Source organism: Trichomonas vaginalis, chromosome III (assembly GCF_026262505.1).
Source record: "Trichomonas vaginalis G3 chromosome III, whole genome shotgun sequence".
In the NCBI taxonomy this organism is placed as follows: Eukaryota; Parabasalia; order Trichomonadida; family Trichomonadidae; genus Trichomonas; species Trichomonas vaginalis.
In genome coordinates this window covers 5,154,523-5,181,940 of record NC_067205.1, presented here as the reverse complement: position 1 = coordinate 5,181,940, position 27,418 = coordinate 5,154,523, and the positions used below count along the sequence as shown (strand labels likewise).

Here is a 27,418-nt window from a genome sequence, read left to right as displayed (position 1 = left end):
AAAATGAAAAAATCTATGAAATTTCCTATTTTAATTTGATATTCATAATATATAGGTATTTGTAATGCATATTCTATCTTCTAATTAGTAAAATTACATTGCCCGCCACAAGCATATCATGTGATTTATTGATCTGCAGTGTGAAGATATATATTTGATCAAATATAATTTGGGGCCTCAGGTGGCTTCGCTTGCCCTTCGGGCAAGCACGCCACCTTCGGCCAAATTTAATAATTTTTTGAAAAATCGAAATATTCACTATTTGGTTGGCGCTTTGCGCCAAACAAATAATGAAGAATACTAATATATGTTTACTTAAAATATGATTAAAATTTCTGAACGAAAACTATCAAAAACAAGTCATAAAAAATATAAAAATAAGAATCTAATTTATTGTAGAATAAATATCCGCAAAGTCTTCGTAACATCATATTGAGGGGATTTACTGTCTTAATTATATCGGCGCATCGCGCCGATAGAATTAAATGAAAATACATTTCATAAGTTTAATAGATTAAATCAAATATTAAAAAAAGTCAAAATAGTCGTAAAAATTTGGTAAAACAGGGCAAATCTTTATAAAATAAATAAATCAGATAAAAAAATTATATTAAAACATAGTAATGTTTGGAGGAGGTGGTAATCCTTTTTGTTGAAGTTCTTGTGCTAGATTATTCTGTTTGTTATAAGGAGAAGTTGTGTTCTTCTGAGAAAATGTCTGCATCTGAGGATTAACTCCTGGTTGTGGCATTGTTTGTTGTGGTAGTGGTTGTTGTGGTACTGGTTGCTGTGGAGCTGGTTGTTGTGGTTGCATTACTGGTAATTGAGGAATTTCTTGATTTTGTATGACTGTATTTTGTTGTTGAGGAGGCTGCATGACAGGGAGTGGTGCAAGCTGTGGTTGTGGTGGTGTTGGCTGCTTTGGAGGCGGCATTACTGGTAATTGTTGTAATTGTGGTTGATCAGGTTGAATTTGTTGGTTCGGAGGCATCACTTGCACTTGTTGTAATTGAGGTTGTTGTGGTTGTTGCATCACTGGCATCGAATATAACTGTTGAGATTCATTTGGTAATTTTTGTTGAGGGGGAGGAACGAAATTTAACTGGGGATTTGAGTCACTACTTGACATCATCTGTTGGTTGTAGTTGTATTGGTACTGGGTCTGGTATTGTGGTTGCTGCTGCATTGTATATTGTGTCTGGTATTGATTCTGTGGCTGAGAAATCATTGTTTGTCGTGTTTGCTGATATTGACTTTGATATTGATTTTGCTGAACATTCTGCATCGGCGGTTGTTGGTTGTATTGATACTGCTGTTGGTACTGAATGTTCTGCTGTGGATTCTGGCTGTTTTGGACTGGAATTGGATTCGAAATAAACTGCTGTTGCTTGGATTGCCGCTGTTGCTGCTGATTTTGTTGCTGTAGTTGCTGCTGTAAGAATTGTACTTGTTGCTGTAGTTGTTGTATTTGTTGCATTGATTGCTGTTGTTGATGGGCTTGCTGCTGTTGTGATATCAGCATGTTGATCTGTTGCTGTAGCATTTGTATCTGTTGCATGGATTGCTGTTGCTGAGGAGTTGGATAATTCATACGAGGATTTTGAGGGGGAAGAGTATTATATTGTGGTGGAGGATGGATCGATTGCTGTTGTAACTGCTGATATTGGATAACAAGCTTCTTTCTCTCTTCTGTATAAGTTAAATAACTCGTACAATCTTGGAAGTACGAAATGTATTGGTCGTAGTATTGTTTGGCATGTTGTGGTCCATATTGGGCCTGATAATCTTTGACTGTTTGCTGGAATTGAGCGAAATACTGAATTCTATCGGCAGGAGGCTTTGGAACAGGGGTAAGACGCTGGTCAATCCATGTGTCCATCGGTGGTAGTTGTGAAGAAGCTGGAGGAGGTGAGGGAACTGGCATCTGAGTTTGAGTTTTGTATTGAACAGAGCTATAGCTTTGGTTTTCGAATAAAGGAGCGTTTGTTGGTGGTGGAGCAACCATTGGTGCAACTGGCATGTCTGCAACAAATGTTTTTTGTGGAGATTTCGAGTCAATTTTCTTGGATTCGCTGGATTTTGTGATCTGTACGTCATCTTCTGGTTCTTCATTAGTTTCATCACGTGCTCTGTGGATTTTTTCGGACACAATACGAGCTCTTTCATCTTCATCAGTATATGCAGCAGCTTTGATTGTATATCTCTTGTTATCATTGTTGGACATATTGACACCTTCTTGCATAGACCTCTGGAACTCCTCAGCTTTGATTTCTTTGAAAGGAACATCGAAAGGTTCAGAATCATTTGTTGAATAATGGAATTCGATGGAAGCTTGTATGTGAACACCATACTTGGTCTTTGGATAAACAAAAATAATCTTCGTTTGTTTGTTTCTTGGAAGAAGTGCTAAATGAAAAACTAATTGAGCAAGAATAACTGGATTATCTTGGGAACATGTAGTTATATCGCAAAGAAGACGGTGTTTTTCATACTTTTTAACTGGCATTTCAAGAATTTCGTCCTTAAATCTTGGTTTGTCGCCATGAAATCTTGAAGAAATAGCACTATTAGGAGTTCCATATTCTTGGAATTGCATAACAAATGTATTTGTTTTACCTTTCTTATCTACAACTTCTGTACAGCTTTTAATACGGATATAAAGCGTCATTAAATTACCTTGATGAACTGACATAAAAGTTCAATCAGTATGAATTAACGTTATATTTGATCACATGCAAAGATAAGTTATTAAAAATTGTATTATTTGAGGTTTTTAAAAATTTGGTTGACTGACTAATTTTCATAGAAACTGGAAACATTCAATTTTGAGATATATAAAATAATAATTTGATTTATTACGCTTGAAATTTAATAGGAGATAAAAGATTAAAAATGGTTGAAAAAAATGACACTTCTGAAAAACCTAACCGAAATTGAATTTTAGTAATTGATTGGTCAGTTGATATATTGTTATATTAAACTATTTAAGGTTGTCTTTCAAAATTCTATATATTTACAATATTTTTCAAATTTTATTCCATCTAATGCATTGATTCTCAATGCAAATAACAAGAAATGGAATTCAATTAATTTTATATAATTCAAAGAACAAGTAAAGAAATAAATAAAATACAAATGCTTTCATTAATACAATAAAAATATGATTGGTTTTTCAAATAACTTTATTGAAACAAAATGTTGGAAAGGATGCCAAAAAATATTTCTGTTTGCCCTTGATTTATACTTGGAGAGCCATTAACTTATTTTATTTTAGCTAGTGAAATGTTCCATATTAAGTTCTGTCAAAATGTAAGCTATTCAATACTATCGTCGGGGGAAGTATCACAAATCTATCAATTTTTTGTAAAAGTATACAAAAACATATGGTGTTCAATTAGTTTATAATAATATAAATATTAAGATTATCCAAAATAAGAAAAACTAGGTTTTGAGAACACTTTTGAGATGATAATCAAAATATTTTGATTGAAAAATAATATATTATTTATCAGATATAGAATGGATTTTTTCAAATTTAAAAATTCTGAAAAATAAACAGTTTTGTAAAGTAAAAAAAATGAACGAAAACTCGAGACCTCGTATTCCAAATGAATGGGTAAGATATATGTATGAAAAACTTGAAAGTGGTGAGTAAGGATGTCAATTTGGAAGAAAAGTGAGAAAATTCCTAAAATGCTAAAAATGAATTTTCCAAACGTATTTTTTTATCTCATTTTTTTGATTTTGAAAAAAATTTGGAGAGAAGAACTCTTCGTTTTTGAATTTTATCACGATGGTTTTAAAGTATATTAGACACATGTATTGGTATTACTATTTTTGTATATTTTGAGAGAAAATCCCTAAAAAGTGAGAAAATCTAAGACGGTTTGAGAAAATATATAAACTATTGAAAATTTGAATTAAACTTCTAATTTGGAAAAAAGAAATTTGGAAAGAAGAAAATTCAAAAATCGAGATTTAGACTCAGCATCAAATGGAGAACAAAATGTTTCTTCATATGAAGGAAAAAAATTTTCTTGTGAAGAAATAGAGTTTTTAAAATTTTATTGTATGTAATGAAATAAACAAATATTAAAATTATTTTTTGATAACAAGAAAATTCCCAATAGAAAATATTTGAGAGAAAGAAAAAAAGAAAATTGAAAAATATTACTCTCCTTTATATTTCATGAGATTTTAAATTTATTCTCATAAAATTGACAATTTTATACGTTTAGATGAAAATAAGTGATTTTGGTTGAAATAGAAATTATTATTTGCTTACAGCTATCAAATAGATTTTTGCTATTTTGATTAAAATTTGTTAATCAAATTAATAATTTTTTCTAAATATCTTAAATATCTGGATCACTCACATATACAATGAATTGAACGATAAAAATAATACAAACTCAACTAAGTTTCCTGTCTTTCAACTAAAAAAAATTATGCAAATTAAATTAAATTGTTTATTCAAATATAAAACAAAGATGAAGTAATTACAGTTATCATAAACTTTATGAATAACTCTGTAATTGGTTCAGATTTTCGTAAAAATATTTTTATTAATATCGATAAGAATACGTTTACCTACTATCACAACATATCGATAAACAAGAGTAGAGTGATTTTTATCATCGAAACTTTTTAAAAGCTGTAAGCTGGAAGAAAAATCTTGTTTTTTCTGAGTTAGTTGTAGAACTATTGATGCACGAGTTATCATTGTGATGTAGAAGGATGTCAATGTACTGACTGAAGGATATGAAGTGAATTGAATTTCATTGCATTTCAATTTGATCAAAATTTGTTGAAATGATATGAATGTGTCAACATCTGTATCACTCTCTTTCACTCCTTCCCTATTCTTTCGAGAACGAAGCTAGCTCAGCTTTCGCTGAGCGAATTGACACTTTTGATGTCCTAAACGTACATGCTCTCAAATTTATCGAAAAAAATTATACCACCTAAACTAGTATATTCTTATTTTAAATATGATATTATCCTTAGAATCCACACTAGAATATATTTAAATCAACTTTTAAAAAAGTTCGAATCCTGCGCGTCTCACTTTTTAAATTTTCGAAAAGGAAAATTATATTCTCCTAAAATGAAAACAATTTTCCGAATTGACATCCTTATGGTGAGTTAACATACGCAACAGTTTTGAAAAAAGTTCCATATTCTTATCAAAATGTTACAATTTTCAAACAAATTTCAAGAAATACTCTCAAAAAAGCATTCAAAGAAATCGGTGGTACACCAAAAATTAAAAGTGGTCCTCCACAAGAGGAATTAACTCCAGAGTCTCATCACACTTTTCAATGCTCGATTTTTAAAAACTGTTTAAAAATGGAGCTTATATTGAAATAGTGTAGAGACTAAAAATTACCACAGACTATTTCAGAGGATTGAGTTGCCACTCAATCCTCTGAAAAGTCTGAGGTAATTTGCAAAATTAATTTTGAAGGTTCAGAATTCTTATGAAAATTACAAATGTGGGGTTCAAAAATTGTATTGGACTCTCAATATGAATCCAAAACAATTTCAAATCAGTTACAATGCAGTTATTAAGGCAGCAAAATTTCTGGGAATTTACAAAGAAAAAGATAAAAGTAATCCAAAAGCATATTATGTGGATTATGAAGCAATTCTTCCAAATACAATCTGGCATGTGGATATTCATTTTTTGAAAGAACCAGAAACTTTACCGGTTTATGGAATAATTGATGACAAAAGTCGTTATTTGTTAGCATTGAAATTGCTTCGTAACAAAAGTTCAACAGAAACTTCAAAAGTGGCAATTGCAACAGTTCAAAAATATGGAGCACCTTTCTGTTTCTGGTCAGATAACGGTAAAGAAAATGAGGGAGAGTTCACAAAATTTTTGAGTACTTATGACATTCAAATCAGAAAATCAGCTCCATACATGCCACGTCAAAATGGCAAAATTGAACGCCTCTGGCCATCACTGGACAAAAATGCTCCAAAGTCTTCAGAATTTGAGAGCATCAATCAGGAATTGGAAGAATTCAGGCAAAAATACAATGACATGCCACATGGCGCTCATCCAAAAATTGGAGTTCGACCATACACTCCAAGAGAGGTTTACAACAAATTTAAGAAATGGACCAAGGATGATAAACCGCTCTGGAAAAAATGTGTTAATAAGCAGTGGGAAGTTGAAGAGATTCCAAACTATTGAAATATTCTATATTTTTTTCAAAAATTCTCATTCAAATTTGAATTTGGTTTTCAAAATTATGAATAAACATTATTTTTATTAAACTTGATTTTTAGCTCTGAAGAATCAAAAGAATTTAGCGAGAAAGAATATGCAGCTCACATAGGGGTAGATAAAGATATATCTCGAAAAAAATTGAATTTATTGTAAAGAATGAAGAAGTTCATTTTAAGATTGAGTTGATTTTCAACCAAAACGAGAGAGCATGCAGGCAAATGAAATTCGAAAAGTGAAAGGAATGACATATGCAAAAGAAAAGATTCAAATAACGCAAGCGAAATATAGATCAGTTAAAATCAGAATAAAATTTCGATCTTTTCTACAGGGAACTAAAGGCTATGAGGCACTGATTATATATTAGTGCCTCATAGCCTTTAGTTTGTTATTAAAAACGAGAAAACTTGTTCGCAATGCGAAATGATTGCGAACAAGTTTTCTCACTTCAGCGAGGGAATTGTTCCTTATGATGCATACATTATAAATATATACATCATAAGGAACAATTCCCTCTAGATAGCTAGGAAACCCTAAATTAACTATTAATCTTTGAGATATTTTTTTTATTGAGGTTAATACGTTTTTCTAAATAATTAAAATGTAAAATTTTGATTGTGAACTCATCTCTAATATTTTGGCTCCTTAATATATTTGAATCATGATCTTTGAGAAGAGTTCTCAAAAGTATTCACAAAAGCTATTTTTCCTTGAAATTTAAAAATCCTGTTTATCATATATTACCAAATTCAATTCCCTACATATTTCAAAATATTCTATGAACATTTCAATTTTTGAAAAAACATATTTTTCCAAATATATTTATTATCATATTTCTAATAATATTTCCTAAAGCGTCACTTTTTACTTCCTCGACGATTATTTCTCTCTCAAAAAATTCAATAGCTTACATTTTGACAGAACTTAATATGTAACACATTTGTAAATAATTATCTATAAATTATTTTAGTACGACGCTCTAAAATTAAAGTGAAATATCTGCTAAAAGTGACAAAATTTTTAATTTTTCTGAAAAAAAAAATTATGAAAATTTGTTAAAAATTATAGTGTTTAAAATAATATAGAAAAAAATGTATAAAAAAAGATTAGTTAGCTTCGACAATTCTCATGAGAACATCTTCTAATTGTTCTACAGAGAATGAATAACCTTCTATACCGAGCTTCTCCTTATTATCATCGAGGTAAGAAAGGAGATCTGGAATTTCACCAGAAACTGGAAGTGTAATAGAGTCATCTCTTTCTTCTAACATAGCAGCTTCTGGGACGAACTTCTTAACAGCTTCTAAGATATTTGGCATAGCTTCAGCTTCTGAGTCAACCTTGAGAACGTAACCGCACTTGAAGTTGTTTCTTAATTCTGTTGATGTACCAGCGTACTTGAGTTGACCTCTAGAAACGACGAACATTCTAGATGAAACAGCTTCAGCTTCTTCTAAGGCGTGTGTTGTGATGATGCAAGTAGAGTTCTTAAGGTTGGAGATAGCCTTCCAAATCAACTGTCTAGCCTGGACATCGACACCTGCAGTTGGTTCATCCATCATGATGATTGGTGGGTTACCAAGGAGAGCCATAGCAATGCAAAGCTTTCTCTTCTGACCACCAGAAAGATCACCAGCACGGTTTGGAAGCATTTCCTTAAGCTGCAAGTTATCAGCGAAGAAATCGATAGATTCCTGAAGTGTCTGTTCATCAATACCTCTGATTCTGCCGAAGATTTCAAGGTGTTCTCTGATGGAAAGTAATCTGAAGATAACGTTATCCTGGAAAACGATACCAAGGCAGTTCTGAATACCAGAGAATGTTGTAGATGGATCCTTATCACCTAAAGCGAGTGTACCATGTGTTGATGGGATAGCACCGGAAACGACATTCAAGATTGATGACTTACCAGCACCGTTTGGACCGATCATGACGATGATTTCGCCCTTCTTGATATCGAAGGAAACATCATCGACGGCGTTGACTGTCTTGCTGCCGTATCTCTTGACGAGGTGCTCGACCTTAAGGATTGAATCTTCATCTCTGATGTTCTCTAATTCGATTTCTGGGGCAACCTGGAGATGGCACTTGAATAAGTCGCGCCATCTGATGATTGGAGAACCGAAACCTCTGTCATTTGTAGCGTTGAAGAGTAAGAAGAGTAAGCCCCAAATGACGATATCGAGGGATAACCACATGAAGGCATACCAAATTGGGTACTTGAGATTGTTTCTCTTAACATCGCTCCATCCGATAGCTGGTCTGTTGTTTCTGACTTCTTCGTACATGACTGACATAGCTAATTCGTATGAAACGAATGGGATGAGAGAGAAAACGTGCTTAACACCCTTTGGAGCATCTAATGTGTAAACTTCATCAAGGTAGCCGAAGAAAAGAATGAGAATAAGGAAGATAACTGTGAGAACACGGCCAGTTCCTGCCTTTGTGAAGAATGTGGAGAAGAAGTTCTGGAACTGTGTGTATGAAAGGATGAAGAGGATAGAAAGGATCAACAAGATCAAGAAGTTTGTACCTGCCATAGCGAGCCAAGCTGAGAAGAGGATATCCATGACTAAGTATGGGATGAAGCACATAACGAATGTTGAAACAATGTTGACAATCCAGTAAGCGGCTTCACTGGCACCCATAAGGAAGATGAATGTGAGCATGTGGGATTCCTTATCGTTAAGGACCATGGAAAGATCTGGCATGGAAGCAAGAACCATTGGAATAGCAGAGAAGAAAGCGACAGCCATGTTAATTGGCATTTCGTTTGTAACCTTTGGTCTTTCCATCTTACTGGCAAAGATGTTTGGAACTGTGAAGCTTGTGTTGCCATAAGGTTGTAACATAAGCTGTCGCTGTACTTCTGGTAGAAGACCAGGATAGCTCATGATCTTAAAATTAACAAATCCATTGATGCTATTTATAATTTTACCAGCAATTAAAAATGTGAAAGCTGCAACTGCATCGACGTTACGGTTGAAAATCATGACCAAGTTCTGGTTTTCGTAAATGTGAGCAGTGAAATTAGACCAAAATGTTGGATCATCATAATTATCCCACCAGATAGCATTGGAGAAGGTATCGTGGTGATCGAAGTCATCCTTGATTTCTGCCATGCTGTCAACATATGTGAAGTTTTCGGAAATGTTAACCCAACTTTTTGCACTCTTATTAACATCACCTGTTTTTGCGTACATACCCAAATCAAGAATTGGAATCAATTGTTTACCCCATGTACCTGCAAGCATCTGATGAAGTGTAGTAGAATTTTTAGGACCAGCAACGAAGTTACCGCCTCTACCAAGCTGAACAAGTTTCTGAATTTGTACAACGGCATTATCGAAAAGTCCATCTGAAGTCATAAGATCTGTTTTTGTAATAGCGTCTTGTGGGTTTTCTGCGACGTGCCAGAAAACAATAAGGATGCAGATAATAACTGTAGCAATAATTTCGGAAACGATTGTACCTGCATCTCTGATCTTTACTAAGAAAGATCTTCTGAAGAGAGAATTTAATGTACGGTTGAAAGATGGATGTCTATCTGTCCAAAGACCTCCTGGAGTAACGACTTGAGCGTCTGCTTTGTCTTCACTCATTTGTTCTTAAATGAATGGTTACGCTAATTGTGTGGCTCTATTGAATCTCCCGATTAAATTGAATGGATTCAATTGAGAAGCGATCACTTTCAATTGCCAAGTAAAAATTTTCCTCAATTTTAAACCCTTATTATTTATTCGTACTCCTTCCAGGTCAGATAACCTAAAATACGATCATCGCACAAAATTCGAAAATCGTAGACTTATCAAAAAGTGAATAAATTTTATTACGATTTGATGGCTTTTATCATTTTCGTTGAATATATGAAATGTACATGGTTTATTAATCTTAATGTAAAATTATCCCTATCAATTGAGAGAAAAAAAGCGATCACGAAATTTCAATGCTAATCTGGTCCAAATTTTTGACATCATTAAACATCAAATCATGTCTGATAGTAGTACTTCTCCATTAGAGGAAAAACAGCAGGAGTCCCCAAAGACTGCTACTACTCCTCAAGTACAGTCAACACCAAGATCTTCTCGCATCCAAAGAAGGACAACCGACATCTACAACGCAAATCCTGAAAAGGATGAAAAGGAAGAGATGGAAGACGATGCTAAGCACCATCCAGCTGGTGCACAGTTCAAAGCTATGTTCTATCGTAGATGGATCGGTGTTAAGAGATCTATTGGTTCAGTTATTGCAAATATCATCGTTACTTTAGTCGTTTCTTGCTTAGCTATTGTTGTCAAGGCTCTTATGAACACTCTTGTTAGTGATAAGTTCGAATACTTCAACTTTACAGCATATCCATTTAAGGGTAACATTCTTCCTGTGATCGCCTCCGATTACGCGAATAACTTCACTAAGAAGCCATTCCAGTCAAAGTATGTTGAAGTTATCAAAGAGCTTTATAAACAAGATACAGGAACAGATGCTGATATTCGGTTCTACGATAATATAGAATCCGCAAATAAGTTCATATCCGATTGTAGATCAAAGGGTATCTTTGTATCAATGGGTATTGGTCTTCCAGAAGAATATAACCCACAAGGTGGTAACAATTTAACAATGATCTGGAACGATACAGTTGCTATGAGTACACAATCATGGGTTGCTGATAATATGTCCCTTATTTCTTACGTCAACCTCTACAGAATCGAGTATGCTGTTCTCACAACCCCTCCGAACCTTTCATCGTTCCCAGAACCATTTAAGAGTATCATTACACAAAAATATGCAGCATATGGTTTAAGTAAGCACTGCAACTTGAACATTATTTACTCCTTATTAGCTGGTCAGGGCAGAGATATCATTTTCTCTGTCGTTGCTCCACTTCTTATTGCTGCTGGTCTCACAAGTATCATCACAACAGTTATTGTTACACCTATTATTGATATTCAAGGTCCAATCAGAGCATATATGGTCTCATGCAACCTTGAAATCCTTCCATACTGGGTTGTTACATTTTTATTCGATTTCATCAACTGGACAATCGAAGTTACATTGGTTTGGGTCTTGTTCGTCATTTGCCGTGTTGAAAACTTCTCAAAGAACTTAGGCCAAACATACTACATTCTTTGGATCTGTGGTCCAGCAATGATCCTTTACATTTACTCTCTCTCCTTCTTATTCAATGATGCAGATTCCGCTTCTCGTAACGCTTTCATCTGCAACATTATTCTTCTTATCATTCCAATCATCGTTACACTTGTCACACTCGATTTCAACGATCCACTTGGCTCTCTTAATAAGACACATTGGACAGGCTGGATCTACGGTCTCTTCCCACCACTTCTTATAGAAGGTTACATGCAGCAGGTCTTCATTACATATACTTATAACCATGATGGTCTTAAGTACTACTTCAAGTCAGAATCCGCTGCTCAGCCATATTCCATCTATGCATTTGTTGATATTGTTATCTACATATGCATTCTTATATTCATTGAGAGATGGAGAATTCACCTTCAGAGAAAGGCTGCTAAGTCCAACTTCGGTGATTACCACGAGTTCTTCGAAGAACAGAAGAAGAAGCATCCAGTCACACAGGAAGCTCACGATATGGAGAAAGAAGTTGATGAAAACACAGATTACGCTGTCAGAATTTACAACGTATCCAGATTGTTCTTCAACACAGAAGGCAAGCCAATTCCAGCCGTTAACAAGGTATCTCTTGGTGTCAAGAAGGGATCTCTCTTCGGCTTCTTAGGTGCTAACGGTGCTGGTAAGACAACACTTATCAACATGATCACATCTCTCTTACCACCATCTGATGGTACAATCGAAATCAATGGTAAGGATATCATGGTTGAGAATGATCCATCATTATTGGCTGTCTGCCCACAGTTCAACACACATCTTTGCATGGATATGACAATCAGTGAACACTTCCACTTCTATTCTTTGTTACACAGAATGAGCCCAGAACACGAAAAGAGAAACTCTGAGAGATTAATCCAGTTGCTTGATCTCAAGGATATCAAGGATATTCCAATCAGAGAACTCTCAGAAGGTGATGTTAGAAAGCTTGCTATCGCTTTGTCCTTCCTTGGTCGTGCTCAGATCATTCTTCTCGATGAACCAACAGCTACATTGGATCCTGTCTCAAGAAGACAAGTTCACGAAATGGTTTTGTACTACAGAGGCCAGAAGACATTCATGCTTTGCACTCACTTGCTTTCTGAAGCTGAAGCTCTTTGCGATAACATCTCCATCATGATTAAGGGTAACGTTTATACAGTTGGTTCCCCACAGTACCTTCAGTCTAAGTTCGGTACAGATTTCAAGGTAGATATGCAGTTAGAAGATGAACAGGAAGAGACAGGTGAAAAGGTTGATAAGTTCTTCCAGGAGAACATCCCACAGGCTGCTATCTCTATCAAGAGACCTTCTGCTAGAATTTATAATGTTCCTGCTATCTCTATCAACTTGGGCGTATTGTTCAAGAAGATGGAAGAAGGTAAGAAGGGAGATAATGGCTTCAAGTACTATACTTGCTCATCATCTTCTCTCGAAAAAGTTTTCATGGAAATTGTCAGAATTTCAGAAGGCGAAGAAGGCACTTTAATGTAATATTCCTATCTATTAATTATAAAATATATATTTCTATTTATGAATTAATTACATTTTTTTTTCGATATCCTACTTACCATATTATAGTTAATGTGATATTCATCACTATATTCGTTGCTTTATTTTATAATACCACTGCAATGTATATGATTAATCACGGATAAGGTAGTAATAACTGTTTCTGGATTCAGACAATTAAATGGAAAGGCTAAATAATCAATATATCAAATTAAGAGTGATTCATTGAGGACTTATAAACCAAAAGAATAAAATTTATATTCAATGCACATAATTTGTTTGTGATCTTTCATATTTCTATAGTTTTTACATATGCATTAAAATTTAGATTGATTTATGGGAATCATGAATTGTTAGAATCATATTTGTACAACGTGGCTTCATTTTACCTTTAAACTGAAATAGGACGCTATCTGGTCAATTTAAGTTACGAATGGAAATCAAATTTCATTCTCAGACATACGATTATTTTTGATTCAAATGCTGTTCGGCATTAAAAGCAAAAATAATCATATACCTGAGAATTACACTTTTCCGACATTTTTGGGTCGCTTCGCGCCCCTGACAAAACGTCGAAAAAGTGTAAATTTTCTGGAATGAAAAGATTGATTGTCATGTTATTTCATTAATCATATTTGACAAAAAGAAACTATGGCATAGACTGATATGTAGCCAAATGGATGTCGGGATTTTACATAAAAGTGTTAAAGATTTAGGAGTTTGTGGTTAAAACTATTGTAATTATGCTGACTCTTATTAAATTGAATATAGCATTTTGTTGAATTCGGCACAAAAATTTAGGATTGAAGTTGACAATGAAACAATGAGAACGGATGGTAATAAAATTTAGCTATACTGTTTGAATAGCCGTACATGAATTAATAACAAGGATGAAAAAATGGATGAAAATTTCGAAAAAAAAATTGCCAGAAGGAATAAATATGTTGGATAAATTATTTTTACTATATAATTCATGGGTATGAACGTTCTCACAATTTTGGCTAAAAATAGTTGATGACCACCGGAAAAATTTTTTCAATTATTCTTTGAGCAATATTTTGATAATCGTTCATTGATCTGACTAGGATGTTAATTGATCCCATATCTTCGGATACGCAGTTTTGAATGAAGGAGAAATCGAAGAGGTAGGGCAACGATAGAAAATTTTTGGAAAAAAAGTTCGGAGATCTTAAACGTATCATATTCCCTGCATGGTTTGGTATCTTCCGCCATGCGTTGTGCCAAACATATTGACACTTTCCAATAATTAATTTATGGTATGAGTCACAGAGTTAGATTATAAAAAGAAAGTAAATAATTGCAATTAGAAATCATATATGTCGGAAATCAAATGTTGATGAGCAGAAACCTTTTACTCATCATAAAAGAGATAAATCACTAAAGATTTGTATACATTAAAATTTGATATTTGGTGCTCGAAAACTGTCTGATGGGACTCCTCCAAAATGAACCAATCTATCGCTGAGGACCAAATTAGATGATGTGGATGGTGTATTCTCTAATTCTAACTTAGGAAGAATGGAAACAAAACGAATGACGACAACAACATGTCAAACATAGATTAAATATCTATGAATCAATAAAGTATACGTGCATTGAAGGTGATAACGATCACTTGAGGCTTATAACTCTTTGACTAAATTATGCAATAATTAAATATAATCATTTTTATATTTTTATACTGATAGTAATTAATATACTATCCTGCTTAATAAATGGTATGATCAAATTTGTTTGAAAATTTAATTATGTATATGAAACTATGTCTTCTATATAAAAATCAAAATTTTCGGACGAACCTAGATTGAACCTTTATGAAAATCTATCATTTTTTGTTAATTGAGTTAATATGAATCTTTTACATATGTATATATAGCATTGATAGCTTATATAATCATGGTTTATTCCATATTAACATATTTTTTTCAGTTAAATTTGTTAATAATATCATGTAACAAATTAATTCAAGATTAGAATGTCTACAAAATGCTAACAAATAAGAACAAAATACGATTTCTCGACTTAAATTTTAATATGGAGTAGTTTTTTCGTTTAAATCTAATTAAAAATGAATAAAAAACTTATCTTGTACTATTTTCATTCAAAGATTTTAATAATGTAAATCATGCATTTTCATAATTCAGTACAGTTCTTTTTAGAATTAAAGTTGATGAGGATGATATTTGTGATTTAAAATAATTTGTTAATGTCACCTTTTATTCATCACCTTGTGGTATGCCCTAAAGCAATAGCATTATCAATTCTGCTGAATTGATCAACTCAAAATTCCAAAAAAATTCAAAATTTCAAAAAATGAAATTAAACAATTTGAATTTCACATGAAAAAATCAATTTCGAAAAAAATTTGGAAAATCAAAGTATTTGATAATTAGTCAAATAATCAATTTACATCGTTTTGACTCATAAAAAAAACTAATTTTTGATTTTGATATCATATTTGATAAATACTCATTCCAGAGTTGACGTAATGTATTAATTATTGTTAGAGATATTGCTTTCGCAGCAAAATTCTTATTTCATGAAAGAAAAAAAAAATGATTTTATTCCAACAAAAACAAGTAAACAGATGAATGGAAACGTACTATATTTTCATAAATGTAGTAATCAGCGTGTCAGCTTTTGTTTATCATGTTCGAGTCAAAATGTATTAACTTGTAATAAGAAATATTCGAAGATTATATGAAGTATTGAGCATTCTTTGTAGAAATATTTGTAATTCATTACTAACATATATAATAAAGTTGTTTTTTTTTCCTTATTGCAATAATTTTGTCTGATTTTAATAACTTTTTCATGTATACGAGTTGTGTGAATATGCATCATAATATGCGTAAATATACTTATTTGCGACGAATAATGTGGTTGCATAATGGAGGTGCTAAATTTTGATTTTTTAATATGGGGCTTTGGTATGTATAATCATGTTCTTATCTCAACGTAGGAGTATTGGTGCAATATGATTAAAATTTACGAGGTTGATCTTAAATTGAAATAATTCTGGAGTATAAATCACAATGCAGCTAATTCTATGTTAAAGATAGATACAGATTGTAGTAATCAATTAGGGAGTACAAATTCATTCTTTCCTTTCTGTTGTATTGAGCAGAAAGGAAGAGATCATAACCCTAGGAAAAAAAGCCCAAATTTGTCACTTTTTCATAGTACGTTAAACTCAATTCGCTCGGCGAATGCCGAGCACACGTACTCATCATTCAACATAATATTCTCATTCTTTGGTTATTATAGTGCCAGACAACACAAGATTTCAAAGAATTACTTGAGTTTTCAATTAATCTTAATCCGATTTTAGATTTATCGAGAACTCCATCATCACAATCACATACTTCAGTGCGGTAACTACAATTATCCATATACAAAGGAAGTTCTTTTCGAACAACTCATTTGGAGTCTGTTTTGGAAAGAACTTCTTTCTGTCCGACTTAATTTCATAGTTCCTGATCAACCAAAAGACAGAAACCACACACTATCTACTTAGGAAAGGAGTTCTTTCTAAATCTTCCTTAAATTGAGATTTTACGAGAGATAACCCTTCTATTGCACTTAAAAATGAACATTTTGATATCTTTAGTATCACACATGGTCATATATAGTATTTCATCTACATGAATACATTCATCTTTCGAAGTCTCTCATTAAATGGGAGGCTTCGAAAGATGAATCGTTTTATTCATACAACTTTAAATCTCGAACACATTTAGAGAGTGAGTATATCATTTTATTCTTGTTTTAAGTTTATTCTGATTCAAAATTGCAGTGAAAACAGAAGTTCACACATCATATCTGAATGTGAGCTCATCATCTATACTTATACGATCTCAATACCTCCACTCTAAGCATAAGAGGTGAAGTATATATAAAAATATATCAGATGCGTTGAAGTCTCAAAAGTATTGCCTGAATGCTTGTTTCATATTTGTCCAAGTAGTTTCAATGAATAAATGAATGTATTGTTTTTTATAATTTCGATTTATTTTTAGAAAATATTCAATATAAACCTTTATTGTGTTATTTACATCTCATAAATTCTCTGTCTAAATCATATAAAAGCGCGTTTTACCCCTATGAATCAAGAAATTCATTCAATATTCATGGTATATTTATTAAATTTATACGATTTACTAATAATCAATATTATATCCTCATAAATAGCAATATATTTTGGTAATCTATGATAATCATATACAATATTTGAAAAGTAGTAGGATAGGACGGGTTTAGTGACTTTTTTTGTTACATCTATATATAGACGATGCATTAAAATATATTTATTTATAAACCATTAAAAAAATTAACATTAATTTTAAAATAATTTATTTTTTTATCTTTTATAAAAGAAGCTATATATAGATGATGTCAGATATTCCACGATTAATTAAACATCATTTAAATCCTGAATGGGTTAAACTTCAATTTAAAAATGAAGATTGTGAATTATTAAATGAATATGAAAGCCAAAATAAGCTAATGAGGTATAAATATAATGATAAAGAATATTTAATTTCATGGAATCAATGGAGTCATAATCAAAGACCTCATAAACGAGAAGAAGAAATTGAAAATAATGAAATGGAAATCATTGATGACATTAAAGAGGATGGAATTCCTGTTTATATTCAAAGATTTAAAGGGAAGCAATATTATAGAATTGTTAATCCTGAATACATAAAACATTTATTTAAAAAGGAAGACTGTGAATTATTAAACGCTAATGAATATGAAACCAATAAATCAAAACTGAGATATAAATATATTGGAAGTGATGAAAGATGCAAAGATAAAGATAAAGTTTATTCAGTTTCATATAATGAATGGAAAACCAATAAGATGAAAAAACATTTAGGAGATTATGGAAATGTTCTGAATTCTTTAAATCTAGTATGTACGAGAGAGTAAAATTTTTGTTTCAGTAATTGGTTTAACAACGTTTATTTTTTGTTGAACATTTTCACTTTCATTTATTTCTTCCTCCTCTGTTTCATTTATTTTTAAAATCGGTTTCATTTATCATAAATGGATAAACTTTCACCAATATATTTATATCTCAGTTTTGATTTAGCATTTTCATATTCATTATTTTTGTTTCAGTAATTGGTTTAACAACGTTTATTTTTTGTTGAACATTTTCACTTTCATTTATTTCTTCCTCCTCTGTTTCATTTATTTTTAAAATTGGTTTCATTTATCATTAAATAAAAAATTAAAATTTAAGTGATGAAAATGAAAATGTTCAACAAAAAATAAACGTTGTTAAACCAATAATTAATATCCCTATCAAGTTTCGTTAATGTTTTGTCATGACTTCTTCGTATATGTTTTGTCATGATTTCATTGTAATGAGCGTAAACTCTATGTCAAACATGAACGTAAATGTTTTGTCAAACATGAACGTAAACTCTATGTCAAACATGAACGTAAATGCTTTGTCATGACTTCTTCGTATATGTTTTGTCATGATTTCATCGTTAATGCTTTGTCAAACATGAACGTAAATGTTTTGTCATGATGATTTTATCGTAATGAGTGTAAATGACCCAAAAATAATGTTTAGGGTAGATGGTTTCCGGTTATTCAATAATGAATTATTTTTGAAGAACTGAAGGTGTCACTACGTCACCATGTGTCACTCGGTTAATTAACTTCTCTGAAAAAATGAGACAACATGACATTTTGACAACACAGCAGGATTAATGAGGAAGGCACTTATGAATTATTTTTGAAGAACTGAAGGTGTCACTACGTCACCATGTGTCACTCGGTTAATTAACTTCTCTGAAAAAATGAGACAACATGACATTTTGACAACACAGCAGGATTAATGGTTTCAGGTTATTCAATAATTAATTATTTTTGAAGAACTGAAGGTGTCACTACGTCACCATGTGTCACTCGGTTAATTAACTTCTCTTAAAATTACTGACAACATGACATTTTGACAACAGTCCAGGAAATAAACTTCATCGTAAATGTTTTGTCATGATTTCATCGTAAATGCTTTGTCATGACTTCATCGTAAATGTTTTGTCATGATTTCATCGTAAATGTTTTGTCATGATTTCATCGTAAATGTTTTGTCAAGATTTCATCGTATATGCTTTGTCAAACATGAACGTTAATGCTTTGTCAAAACTTCATCGTAAACACTTTGTCATGATGATTTCATCGTAAACACTTTGTCAAACATGAACGTAAATGCTTTGTCAAAACTTCATCGTAATGAGCATAAATGACTAAAAATTATTTCTGCAGTTCATCCGCTACATTATTAACTAATTAACTTCAGACATAAAATATATTTAGTTTCGATGAAGTTTTGACAACACAGCAGGAGGAAGGCATTTATGAATTATTTTTGAATAACTGAAGGTGTCACTATGTCACTCGGTTATTTAACTCATGACATTTAGACAACAACACAGGTCATTCAATAATTAATTATTTTTGAAGAACTGAAGGTGTCACTATGTCACCATGTGTCACTCGGTTAATTAACTTCTCTGAAAAAATGAGACAACATGACATTTTGACAACAACACAGGAGGAAGGTAGTTATGAATTATTTTTGAAGAACTGAAGGGGTCACCAGGTCACCAGGTCACCAGGTCATTTAACATCTTTTTGAAAATAGTGACAACATGACATTTAGACAACAACATAGGAGGAAGGTAGTTATGAATTATTTTTGAAGAACTGAAGGGGTCACCAGGTCACCAGGTCACCAGGTCATTTAACTTCTCTAAAAAAATGAGACAACATGACATTTAGACAACAGGTATGAAAGGAGGAAGGCAGTTATGAATTATTTTTGAAGAACTGAAGGTGTCACTACGTCACCATGTGTCACTCGGTTAATTAACTTCTCTGAAAAAATGAGACAACATGACATTTTGACAACAGTCCAGGATTAATGAGGAAGGCACTTATGACTTATTTTTGAAGAACTGAAGGAGTCACCAGGTCACCAGGTCACCAGGTAATTTAACTTCTCTGAAAAAATGTGACAACATGACATTTTGACAACATCATGGGTTATTCAATAATTAATTATTTTTGAAGAACTGAAGGGGTCACCAGGTCACCAGGTCACCAGGTAATTTAACTTCTCTGAAAAAATGAGACAACATGACATTTTGACAACAGTCCCGGAAATGTTTTGTCATGATTTCTTCATCGTAATGAGCGTATATGCTTTGTCAAACATGAGCGTATATGCTTTGTCATGATTTCTTCATCGTACATGTTTTGTCATGATTTCTTCATCGTAATGAGCGTATATGCTTTGTCAAACATGAGCGTAAATGATCCAAAAATAATGTTTAGGGTAGATGGTTAGATCTAACTTCATTTCTACCCTCATTTCTACCCTCATGAATTTCATATGGAATCTCTTCGTAAATGTTTTGTCATGATTTCTTCATCGTAATGAGCGTAAATGATTTGTCGAAACTTCATCGTATATGCTTTGTCAAACATGAACGTAAATGATTTGTCGAAACTTCTTCATCGTAAATGTTTGTCATGATTTCTTCGTTTATGTTTTGTCATGATTTCTTCATCGTAATGAGCGTAAATGATTTGTCGAAACTTCATCGTATATGCTTTTGTCAAACATGACGTAAAATGATTTGTCGAAACTTCTTCATCGTAAATGTTTTGTCAAACATGAACGTAAATGATTTGTCGAAACTTCTTCATCGTAAATGTTTTGTCATGATTTCTTCGTAAATGTTTTGTCATGATTTCTTCATCGTAATGAGCGTAAATGATTTGTCGAAACTTCATCGTATATGCTTTGTCAAACATGAACGTAAATGATTTGTCGAAACTTCTTCATCGTAAATGTTTTGTCATGATTTCTTCGTTTATGTTTTGTCATGATTTCTTCATCGTAATGAGCGTACATGTTTTGTCGAAACTTCTTCATCGTAATGAGCGTAAATGATCCAAAAATAATGTTTAGGGTAGAATGTTAGATCTAACACCTTTTCTAACATGTTTTCTAACATGGAGGATTTCATTAGATATACACATTCTTCCTCCTTTTCATTCTATACATAATTTACATCATAGACGATTTAATAGATATAATACTTTACTGTTTCATCTGATATAAACATTCTTCCCTAAACATTATTTTAGTTAAAGTCCATCAAATATTTTTAGGATACTTTCAGCAAATAATGTGTATATCTAATGAAATCCTCCATGTTAGAAAACATGTTAGAAAAGGTGTTAGATCTAACATTCTACCCTAAACATTATTTTTGGATCATTTACGCTCATTACGATGAAGAAGTTTCGACAAAACATGTACGCTCATTACGATGAAGAAATCATGACAAAACATAAACGAAGAAATCATGACAAAACATTTACGATGAAGAAGTTTCGACAAATCATTTACGTTCATGTTTGACAAAGCATATACGATGAAGTTTCGACAAATCATTTACGCTCATTACGATGAAGAAATCATGACAAAACATTTACGAAGAAATCATGACAAAACATTTACGATGAAGAAGTTTCGACAAATCATTTACGTTCATGTTTGACAAAACATTTACGATGAAGAAGTTTCGACAAATCATTTACGTTCATGTTTGACAAAGCATATACGATGAAGTTTCGACAAATCATTTACGCTCATTACGATGAAGAAATCATGACAAAACATAAACGAAGAAATCATGACAAAACATTTACGATGAAGAAGTTTCGACAAATCATTTACGTTCATGTTTGACAAAGCATATACGATGAAGTTTCGACAAATCATTTACGCTCATTACGATGAAGAAATCATGACAAAACATTTACGAAGAGATTCCATATGAAAATTCATGAGGGTAGAAATGAGGGTAGAAATGAAGTTAGATCTAACCATCTACCCTAAACATTATTTTTGGATCATTTACGCTCATGTTTGACAAAGCATATACGCTCATTACGATGAAGAAATCATGACAAAACATGTACGATGAAGAAATCATGACAAAGCATATACGCTCATGTTTGACAAAGCATATACGCTCATTACGATGAAGAAATCATGACAAAACATTTCCGGGACTGTTGTCAAAATGTCATGTTGTCTCATTTTTTCAGAGAAGTTAAATTACCTGGTGACCTGGTGACCTGGTGACCCCTTCAGTTCTTCAAAAATAATTAATTATTGAATAACCCATGATGTTGTCAAAATGTCATGTTGTCACATTTTTTCAGAGAAGTTAAATTACCTGGTGACCTGGTGACCTGGTGACTCCTTCAGTTCTTCAAAAATAAGTCATAAGTGCCTTCCTCATTAATCCTGGACTGTTGTCAAAATGTCATGTTGTCTCATTTTTTCAGAGAAGTTAATTAACCGAGTGACACATGGTGACGTAGTGACACCTTCAGTTCTTCAAAAATAATTCATAACTGCCTTCCTCCTTTCATACCTGTTGTCTAAATGTCATGTTGTCTCATTTTTTTAGAGAAGTTAAATGACCTGGTGACCTGGTGACCTGGTGACCCCTTCAGTTCTTCAAAAATAATTCATAACTACCTTCCTCCTGTGTTGTTGTCAAAATGTCATGTTGTCTCATTTTTTCAGAGAAGTTAATTAACCGAGTGACACATGGTGACATAGTGACACCTTCAGTTCTTCAAAAATAATTAATTATTGAATGACCTGTGTTGTTGTCTAAATGTCATGAGTTAAATAACCGAGTGACATAGTGACACCTTCAGTTATTCAAAAATAATTCATAAATGCCTTCCTCCTGCTGTGTTGTCAAAACTTCATCGAAACTAAATATATTTTATGTCTGAAGTTAATTAGTTAATAATGTAGCGGATGAACTGCAGAAATAATTTTTAGTCATTTATGCTCATTACGATGAAGTTTTGACAAAGCATTTACGTTCATGTTTGACAAAGTGTTTACGATGAAATCATCATGACAAAGTGTTTACGATGAAGTTTTGACAAAGCATTAACGTTCATGTTTGACAAAGCATATACGATGAAATCTTGACAAAACATTTACGATGAAATCATGACAAAACATTTACGATGAAATCATGACAAAACATTTACGATGAAGTCATGACAAAGCATTTACGATGAAATCATGACAAAACATTTACGATGAAGTTTATTTCCTGGACTGTTGTCAAAATGTCATGTTGTCAGTAATTTTAAGAGAAGTTAATTAACCGAGTGACACATGGTGACGTAGTGACACCTTCAGTTCTTCAAAAATAATTCATAAGTGCCTTCCTCATTAATCCTGCTGTGTTGTCAAAATGTCATGTTGTCTCATTTTTTCAGAGAAGTTAATTAACCGAGTGACACATGGTGACGTAGTGACACCTTCAGTTCTTCAAAAATAATTCATAAGTGCCTTCCTCATTAATCCTGCTGTGTTGTCAAAATGTCATGTTGTCTCATTTTTTCAGAGAAGTTAATTAACCGAGTGACACATGGTGACGTAGTGACACCTTCAGTTCTTCAAAAATAATTCATTATTGAATAACCGGAAACCATCTACCCTAAACATTATTTTTGGGTCATTTACACTCATTACGATAAAATCATCATGACAAAACATTTACGTTCATGTTTGACAAAGCATTAACGATGAAATCATGACAAAACATATACGAAGAAGTCATGACAAAGCATTTACGTTCATGTTTGACATAGAGTTTACGTTCATGTTTGACAAAACATTTACGTTCATGTTTGACATAGAGTTTACGCTCATTACAATGAAATCATGACAAAACATATACGAAGAAGTCATGACAAAACATTAACGAAACTTGATAGGGATATTAATTATTGGTTTAACAACGTTTATTTTTTGTTGAACATTTTCATTTTCATCACTTAAATTTTAATTTTTTATTTAATGATAAATGAAACCAATTTTAAAAATAAATGAAACAGAGGAGGAAGAAATAAATGAAAGTGAAAATGTTCAACAAAAAATAACGTTGTTAAACCAATTACTGAAACAAAAATAATGAATATGAAAATGCTAAATCAAAACTGAGATATAAATATATTGGTGAAAGTTTATCCATTTATGATAAATGAAACCGATTTTAAAAATAAATGAAACAGAGGAGGAAGAAATAAATGAAAGTGAAAATGTTCAACAAAAAATAAACGTTGTTAAACCAATTACTGAAACAAAAATTTTACTCTCTCGTACATACTAGATTTAAAGAATTCAGAACATTTCCCATAATCTCCTAAATGTTTTTTCATCTTATTGGTTTTCCATTCATTATATGAAACTGAATAAACTTTATCTTTATCTTTGCATCTTTCATCACTTCCAATATATTTATATCTCAGTTTTGATTTATTGGTTTCATATTCATTAGCGTTTAATAATTCACAGTCTTCCTTTTTAAATAAATGTTTTATGTATTCAGGATTAACAATTCTATAATATTGCTTCCCTTTAAATCTTTGAATATAAACAGGAATTCCATCCTCTTTAATGTCATCAATGATTTCCATTTCATTATTTTCAATTTCTTCTTCTCGTTTATGAGGTCTTTGATTATGACTCCATTGATTCCATGAAATTAAATATTCTTTATCATTATATTTATACCTCATTAGCTTATTTTGGCTTTCATATTCATTTAATAATTCACAATCTTCATTTTTAAATTGAAGTTTAACCCATTCAGGATTTAAATGATGTTTAATTAATCGTGGAATATCTGACATCATCTATATATAGCTTCTTTTATAAAAGATAAAAAAATAAATTATTTTAAAATTAATGTTAATTTTTTTAATGGTTTATAAATAAATATATTTTAATGCATCGTCTATATATAGATGTAACAAAAAAAGTCACTAAACCCGTCCTATCCTACTACTTTGAAATCAAATTTTCATTAGTTTAGGTTCCTTGTTAATAGTAAACCATTATATTTATTACTAATAATAAAATCTATGTGTCGTATTGAAATTCAATAAAATTACTTATTCGGTCCAAAAAAACAAATTAGATAAAATTTTTCTTTTTTTATGTAATTTTTGTTTTTCATTTTTCTCAAGATCCTAAGTTATGTTCTAACTTTTGACATCATATCCTATCATGCTAAAAAAAAAAAAAAAAAAAAAAAGTACTGGGACTTCCAGGGGCTGCGCCCCTTCTAGCCCCGAAGATGTTTAGTATAAAATGAAGTTTTTATTCGGAAAATTGTTAGTCTTCTGGTGTGAATTCGGAGGACTCTTCTTGGATAGAGTCTTGTATTTCCTCCTCTTCTTCTTCCTCCATTGCTTCTGGGAAGAAGCCTTCTTCTGGGTCGAAAACATTATATAATGTGTAATTGAATGACACATTATATCTTTCTTTGAGTTCGCTCCTGACAAAGAACTTAGTTCCAGGAATACAGAAGACTTCTGTGCGTTGGAAAAGCTGATGTCCTGGAACAAATTTGGCAATTAGAGACTTCTTTTTTCCGAATTGTTCAGGAGTTTCCATGACGACAGTAACAACATCTCCATCTGCGAGGTCTTGTTGTTGTTCGGAAAGGTAAAGAGCAATGATATGAATGGTTGCTGCGTTGAATTCGAGAAAGTCGAATTCAAATTGTGTTGTCGTATAGCATTCAAACCATTTTGTACAGTTGTCTCCGAACTCGTCAATGTATTCATCTTGGTCATATCCGTAACTAAAGACTTGGAATTCGGCAATTCTCTTGTCGAATGACCGTTGCATGTAACGAGGAAGATTTTGACGAACTTGGTATAAAGTTCTCAACATTATAAGCTTAGTAAATGTTGGAAAATACTGAACTAAGACATCGCTAAGCTCAATTGGACTTGGAATTGTCTTAGTAAGTTCAATTGAACTAGCAATTGCTTTGTTCAGAACTTCACAGAACTGAGTATTGTATATAGCGTCTGGTTGTGTGTTTTCTTCGGCGTCTTTGAGATATTTAGAGCAAATTTGTTGAAGAATTTCTCTTAATTCGCTGTTAGACTTTTTGGTGGTTATTCTAACAGCTGTGCCAGTTCTTGGAGGTTGGGGGGCTTTGGCTTTGGTTAGCGGTTGAGAATTGTTAATGTTGGCTTCCATTAGACAAAAATAAACTGTTTTTTTCGGACTACTCATAGAAAAGTTTAAAATAAACCGTTTTCGTCAACGGTAACCCCCTCTATTTTTTTATTTTATTGAAAAGTCTCCGTTGGCAAACCGTTCCATCTCAAATATTGAATGAACTATAAACGTTTTTTGTTTTCTATACATACTTTTTTGTCCAACGGTAAAACTTTTTACACAACGGTTTTGAGAGTCGTCGCCGTTGACTTTTTTGTAGAGCACTCAAAATAGTATACCTTTGTCCGGACAAGTAAGGGTCTATCGTCGCTACAGGAAAAGTTACAGGCGTTCCAAGGAAGTATACTTTGAGAAGCCTTTTCCCCTTATAGAATGAGATAGGACGGTTATTTTACAAAACTGACAACACTTTGACCGAGTAGTTTTTTGTGCTGAACAAAAAGTGTCATATAAACATCTGTCAAAAACCGCTTTTTAACTTCACTTAAAATGCCACGTAAGCTACGTAAGAATATACGTAAGAGGAAGAGAGCATTGAAACATCCAATAGTAAGACTAACACCACAACAACAGTTGCAACAACAAATGCTGAATGACCCCACTATGTTGCAACAAATGTCAAGCAATCCTATGCTTTTAAACCGAGTCATTGGTGCACAGAGTGGAGGTTTAAGAGCGGCACTTTTAGCGAAAATGGCAGGCTATGGTGGAGCTGCAGACGGAACAGCATATAACCCTCAAAGTCAAATGAATTTGAGTTCACTCAAAAATCAAATAGCAGATGTCAAAAAGTCAAACATAGACATACAGAAGCAAATAGGTGAAAACGAAAAGAAACTAGAATATGACAGACACACAAAGAAACTCAATGAGTTAAACGTAGAGAAAAAGAAGAAAGAAGAACAACTGAAAGAACTAAGTACAGAGGAATATGCGAAAAAAGTGTCAGAAAAAGCAGCAGAAGTAGCAAAAATGGAACAAGATGTCATAAATTTGAAAAACCATACTACTCGATATAAAGTACTGAAAGATGAAGAGATAAAACAAAAAGCCCTGAAGACATATATGGATAGCGATGAGTATAAAAAAGAAGTTGAAGCAAATGTAAAGGCAGAAAAACTTTTACAGTTGCAAAACCAAACCGTACAGTATGAAAACTTAGCACAAGAAAGTAAAAATAACGACGCAGCCATGCAAAAGGCAATGAAAAGCGCAGAATATATAAAAGCTAACAATGACTGGTTAGATGCCCAAGCCAACCTAAAGCAGCCCAGCTTATAGGGTCAATAAGGACAAAAATACAAGCGGATGAAGACAGTTCAAATGAAACTTTAACAAATGCTGACTTTAAGAACGCCTTCGAAGCTCTTCATAGTAAGGTGAAACAAGTGAACGACTTCTCATCT

The 27,418-nt window shown here is 32.4% G+C and overlaps 6 protein-coding genes across 6 annotated transcripts, besides 4 other annotated features; 3 read left to right on the top strand and 3 right to left on the bottom strand.

Annotated features, from left to right (window-relative positions):
• Positions 1-364: 364 nt before the first annotated feature.
• Positions 365-2,754, bottom strand: TVAGG3_0645140 (uncharacterized protein; the record flags this gene model as incomplete). The annotated part of the gene is made up of 1 exon (XM_051241408.1): positions 611-2,692. One exon carries the CDS (start codon positions 2,690-2,692, stop codon positions 611-613), a length of 2,082 nt encoding a protein of 693 aa, XP_051087995.1.
• A 529-nt stretch (positions 2,755-3,283) lies between these two features.
• Positions 3,284-3,323: a mobile genetic element.
• Positions 3,324-5,527: 2,204 nt separating this feature from the next.
• TVAGG3_0645120 (transposase family) lies at positions 5,528-6,202 on the top strand (the record flags this gene model as incomplete). The annotated part of the gene is made up of 1 exon (XM_051241407.1): positions 5,528-6,202. One exon carries the CDS (start codon positions 5,528-5,530, stop codon positions 6,200-6,202), a length of 675 nt encoding a protein of 224 aa, XP_051087994.1.
• A 480-nt stretch (positions 6,203-6,682) lies between these two features.
• Positions 6,683-6,767: a mobile genetic element.
• Positions 6,768-7,131: 364 nt separating this feature from the next.
• Positions 7,132-7,172: a mobile genetic element.
• Positions 7,173-7,286: 114 nt separating this feature from the next.
• On the bottom strand, positions 7,287-9,888 carry TVAGG3_0645090 (ATPase activity, coupled to transmembrane movement of substances; the record flags this gene model as incomplete). Its single annotated transcript, XM_001326874.1, has 1 exon — positions 7,342-9,837. One exon carries the CDS (start codon positions 9,835-9,837, stop codon positions 7,342-7,344), a length of 2,496 nt encoding a protein of 831 aa, XP_001326909.1.
• A 324-nt stretch (positions 9,889-10,212) lies between these two features.
• TVAGG3_0645080 (ATPase activity, coupled to transmembrane movement of substances) lies at positions 10,213-12,863 on the top strand (the record flags this gene model as incomplete). Its single annotated transcript, XM_001326873.2, has 1 exon — positions 10,226-12,856. The coding sequence occupies one exon, from the start codon at positions 10,226-10,228 to the stop codon at positions 12,854-12,856; it is 2,631 nt and encodes an 876-aa protein (XP_001326908.1).
• Positions 12,864-16,077: 3,214 nt separating this feature from the next.
• Positions 16,078-16,125: a mobile genetic element.
• Positions 16,126-25,151: 9,026 nt separating this feature from the next.
• Positions 25,152-26,030, bottom strand: TVAGG3_0645060 (uncharacterized protein; the record flags this gene model as incomplete). The annotated part of the gene is made up of 1 exon (XM_051241406.1): positions 25,152-26,030. The coding sequence occupies one exon, from the start codon at positions 26,028-26,030 to the stop codon at positions 25,152-25,154; it is 879 nt and encodes a 292-aa protein (XP_051087993.1).
• A 471-nt stretch (positions 26,031-26,501) lies between these two features.
• Positions 26,502-26,956, top strand: TVAGG3_0645050 (protein of unknown function, DUF4106 family; the record flags this gene model as incomplete). Its single annotated transcript, XM_051241405.1, has 1 exon — positions 26,502-26,956. A coding segment is annotated over one exon (455 nt), but the record flags the coding sequence as incomplete, so codon positions are not given.
• Positions 26,957-27,418: the final 462 nt, after the last annotated feature.